Source organism: Palaemon carinicauda, chromosome 6, assembly GCF_036898095.1.
Source record: "Palaemon carinicauda isolate YSFRI2023 chromosome 6, ASM3689809v2, whole genome shotgun sequence".
Lineage (NCBI taxonomy): Eukaryota > Metazoa > Arthropoda > Malacostraca > Decapoda > Palaemonidae > Palaemon > Palaemon carinicauda.
The window spans coordinates 65,187,257-65,192,256 of NC_090730.1; the positions used below are offsets into that span (position 1 = coordinate 65,187,257).

At 36.6% G+C, this 5,000-nt stretch overlaps 1 protein-coding gene across 1 annotated transcript in view; it reads right to left on the bottom strand.

Moving 5' to 3' along the window:
* The window catches only part of LOC137643032 (fibrocystin-L-like), a 222,281-nt gene that overhangs the window by 151,157 nt on the left and 66,124 nt on the right, over nucleotides 1-5,000 (bottom strand). The window contains exon 30 of the mRNA XM_068375884.1: nucleotides 4,972-5,000. This exon is cut by the window's right edge and continues 155 nt beyond it. Within this exon, the coding sequence (XP_068231985.1) occupies nucleotides 4,972-5,000 (29 nt within the window). The remainder of the gene's footprint in view (nucleotides 1-4,971) is intronic.

A 5,000-nucleotide genomic window follows, 5' to 3' on the forward strand; every position in this document is an offset into this window, starting at 1 on the left:
GGGGGTAGCAAGCTGATATTTTCGACGGCGGAGTCAATAACCCCTATATCAATAAATATATCCAAATTAAACTTTAAAGGATTATTCAGTTAAGTATAAGCTTTGTTCCTGCCAATATTCATGTTCATTCCTGCTATAAGCATGCCCTGGCTGTTACTTTTGTTCAAAAGTGACGACATTTAGCTAAAAAATCGGTGAGGAGGAGCTAACTACTCCTAAAGTTTTACAGATACTTACTATAGAAAAATAATAGTGACCATTTTTCGAGATCCCCTGGGGGGGGGAGGTTCGATTTTCGGCGGTGCTGTAAATTACTTGTAGAATATTCCACATATTTAAATTCAAGTTTCAGGGATAATGGGGATGGATAATAACCTTTTCAATGCTAATTTTCATGTTGATATCTTCCATAAAAAAACGACAGCAATCGTTTATTTTGGTATGGGTTGAACTGAGTAAATTGTACCTAGAGAAATTCAACTGATATTATTGACGGAGGGGTCAATAACTTCCATACCAATAAATGTATCTAAATTAAATTTTATGGGATTATCTAAGTATATATAAGCTTTGTTTTTGACAATTTTCCTGTTCATACTTGCTATAAGTATGCCACGATTGTCACTTTTGTTCGTAAGTAAAGAATTTTAGCTAAAAAAATCAGAGATGAACCGCAAACTACTCCTACAGTTTTACAGATATCCAAATGATTTTAACAACAGGGTTTGATGGTTGTTATGCAAACTATACTCGTAACCACTCTCGTATTGATACTTGCTATAAAAAAAGACTCAGCAGCCATTTTTCGATATCCGTGGAGGCCGCCGTAAATTACAGCTAGAATACTTCACATATCTAAATTTTCATGTTGAATGCCATAGAAAATCCACAGAAAACTTTTATTTCGGTATGCATTGAAAGGTTATTTTGGCGGTGGAGCAAATTGTTCCTAGAATAATTCACATATCCAAATGAAAATTTCAGGGATTGATGGAAAACAACAGTTTCTCTGTTCCTGGCAAATTCCATGATAATATCTACAATTGAAAAGACACAGCTATCATGTAGCCTTGTTAAATATGATGTTAAAAGTAGCAGCAACATTACAGTATAATGTGTGATATTGAGCGACATCAACGAGGGACAATAACTATCTTATAAACAATATCCAGCCCGAATTCAGCTAGTTATTATTATTATTATTATTATTATTATTATTATTATTATTATTATTATTATTATTATTATTATTATTATTATTGTTGTTGTTGTTTTTCAAAAGTCCCTATATAACGTGAAATGTTTATCATAATTTGTAACACTAATGATAACCGATTAAATTATGAAGATTTATCAAAAGGGTACAGATATAATTATTGCCAACAGACAATAGTATTTCCCTTGATACTATTACTTTTCTGGGAGAAATGGTTATTGTTAGAAAGAATTCCTTGGAGGTGGGGATTATCAAGTTATGTCTTAAGAGCTTAAAATGTTCACGATGACATCAGTAGTAATAGTAGTATTTATATTTATAATTATCATCATCGCTAAGTTGTTTGTTTTTTTATGGAACTGTAAGAAATGTGAATGCTCGAGTGCTTGAGTGGATAGGGAATCAGTTATTGTTTGCAGATGATACTGTATTGGTTACAGACTCGGAGGAGAAGCTATGTCGATTAGTGACAGTTTGGAAGGGTAGGTGAGAGAAGGAAGTTGCGAGTTAATGTGCGTAAGAGAAAGGTTATGAGGCACACGAGAAGGGAGGGTAGTGCTAGATTATATGTCATATTGATTGGAGAGTTACTTAAGGAACTATATCTGGTCAATTTCTTGGGTTCTGTTGTTGCTGCAAATTGTGTAGTGGAAGCAGGTATATACCAAAGAGAGAATGAAGGATGCAAAGTGTTAAGGCCAGTGAAGAGAGTGGTAAAGAAAAGAGGGTAATACTGGGATCACACATTCGTGTATTCTTGCTCCCGTTTTCTGCCGCAAGAGGATTTAATAGTAATTGGCAACAAATCACGTAATATTCCAGGGCTTGTGAAGTAAAACAGGAGCTGATGGTACGTTTGACGTGTGGTACCACAATTTTCGGGTGGCACACGTACCGTCCGGTATCTGATTGGATGCGAATCACGGTCGGGGCTCAAGCCCATACATGAGCGAGTGTACAGATTTGGCGGGTTTAACGGTCTACTGACGGTAGCATGTAGGTCAGGTGTATATAAATTTTAGGTCAGACATTAACATGGTACGTTTATGGTGAGCAAATCTTTAATTGGTTAGCTCGACCGGGAGCGGTTATCAAAAGATCCTATGAAATTCTAACTTCTGTGGATTGCCCGAGAAAGTCATCGCCCCAAATTGTTTTTCCAAATCTCTATGAGAAATCTTTTCTTAGTCTGTATCCACATTTAATGACTTCACACGTAGGTGTAAAGGGAATATGATCCTTGACAAAATAATCAGAAAATCTTAGTCATTAACAGTAAAGACCGATTATACTGTAGTTCAACCCTTTTCCTCCACCTCACTACAGGCATTTGATGGTTTGAGACTCGCAGGTGCGAAGAGATTGAGTTCTTTGACAGATAATCAGAAAGCGTAAAGTCTTTCTCAGCAGACAGATTATATCCCAGTCCTTTGAGAGAGAGAGAGAGAGAGAGAGAGAGAGAGAGAGAGAGAGAGAGAGAGAGAGAGAGAGATTCTTTATTTTTTGTCGTTTAGCATAGAGTTTTAGAGAATTGCGTTTAGTTATATTTAAACAATAAAGAAATTTCTGATTGATAAATATTCAGGGAATATTGTTTACAGTGACGTACCTATTCACACGTCAAACCTGTCGCTAACGGGATCCTGCGTACGTTAAACGTAAGTACAAAAGACTGGCGTTGCAATGGTTCTCGTCAGACGTAGAGACCAAAAAAGGGCAACTTCGGCTTACGGAAGTAAACAAGAGCAAGATACAGTACGCGAATGTGTGATCCCAGCATTAGGGATAATGCTGAGATCACGCATCAACCTATCTTGCTCCCGTTTTCTCCTGTAAGAGGATTCAATGGTAGATAACAACGAATCACGTCGAACTTCAAGGCTTACGAAGTAAAACTGGGTGTGTCTGGCGTGTGGTGACACTTTTTTTTGGGTGGTGCATGTACCGTCCGGTATCCAATGAATGCAAATCACAGTCGGGGCTGAAGCCCGTACATGACCAAATGTAAAGATTTGGTGAGTTTGACGGACTGCTGACGATATCATAAAGGCCAGACGATAAAGCTTGGTCAGGCATGAACGCAGTAAGTTTATGGTGGAAGTCTTTAATTGTTAAGTTCGACCGCGTATATCTGACAACATTTCTGATGGACATCCTAGCGGAAACCTGAGACCTGATGGTATTTAAAGGACTGCAACATCATTCAGATCACTATTTCAGTGACCAAGCATATATTTTTTAATATTGTATATTTTAGTCACAATATCGTGCATTTCCCCATAATGACACACCACACAAAATTAGACATTTCAAATATATTACTAAAACTAGTCATTATCATATTAGAGGTAAAGATACTTGAAATACCAGAATGAAATAACATACAAATAAGTAAAATGAGTAGATACATGATGCAAGCAATAATAAAAAACTATAAAATGAATCTCTCAAATATATTTCCGGAAATAGTCAAAACACAGGAGTTCCTTCAAACTAAAACCAAGGTTGGGCTAAACACTGGCCTTCGGTCAAGAGTCGTAGTCTCCTTTGTAACTACAAGATAATATTTCGTACAGTTTGCCTTTCTTGCCCTTCAAGGCTGATGATTCTTTTACATTGGTTAATAATGAACAGATTATCATATCTCTAAAAGAGGGAGCGGTCATCATAAGATCCTACAAAATTCTATAATTCTTTGACAAGATAATCAGAAAACCTTAAAGTCATTAACAGTAAAGACAGATTATACTGTAGTTCAACCCTTTTCCTCCACTTCACTATAGGCATTTAATGGTTTGAGACTCGAAGGTGCGAAGAGATTAAGTTCTCTGACAGATAATCAGAAAGCATAAAGTCTTTGCCAGAAAAAAAAGCAGATTATATTTCGGTAATTTTTCTCTAAGGTTAATTTGACTTCTCTGAGAGAGAGAGAGAGAGAGAGAGAGAGAGAGAGAGAGAGAGAGAGAGAGAGAGAGAGAGAGAGAGTTTTATTCTTTATTATTTGCCGTTTGGCATGAAGTTTTAGAAGATTGTTTTAATCATATCTAAACAAAGAAATGTCCTACTGAAAATTTAGCCAAAATCGTTTACGATAAACATTACAGCTTGTGAATTGAAACCAGATATTTATTTGCAAGGAAATTGGATTTTTTGCCACTAACAACTAAAAACATCATGTACTGTATGTGTAACTCAATTGGGTATGACAGATTGGCTCCAACGTTCGGGCGTACCGTGACGCACCTAACGGGAACATGCGTACGTTAAACGTAAACACACATAAGTACAAAAGACTGGCATTGTAATGGTTCCAGTCAGACGTACACATCTACCGCATAAGGCCTATAGTTTCACCGACAGACATTTTCGGCTCACGGCAGTAAACGGGAGAAAGATACGGGAATATGTGATCCCAGCATAAATTCTAAGAGTTCTGTATGAGAAAGTGATTGTACCAACTGATTCAACTGTGATATATGGACCGAAAATGTGGAGAATGAAAGTGACGGAGAGAGATAAGTATCTCGATTGGATAGGGTTATGAAAGAAGTATTAAGAGTGATAATGGGTGTGAGAAATGAATTAGAAGCTGGAGTGGATCCTTTTAGCTCTGAAAATGAATTTAGAGCCCAGATTCTTAAACATAGCTAGATGTATATTTTAATATGACCACCAACGTTAATGTGGGACTTCATTTGTTTACTGTTTCGGGTGATTTTGTGAAAATACAATTCAGAAGGTTACTCCTAACTTACTTGAAAATCTTAGACATCAACGTCTGTTT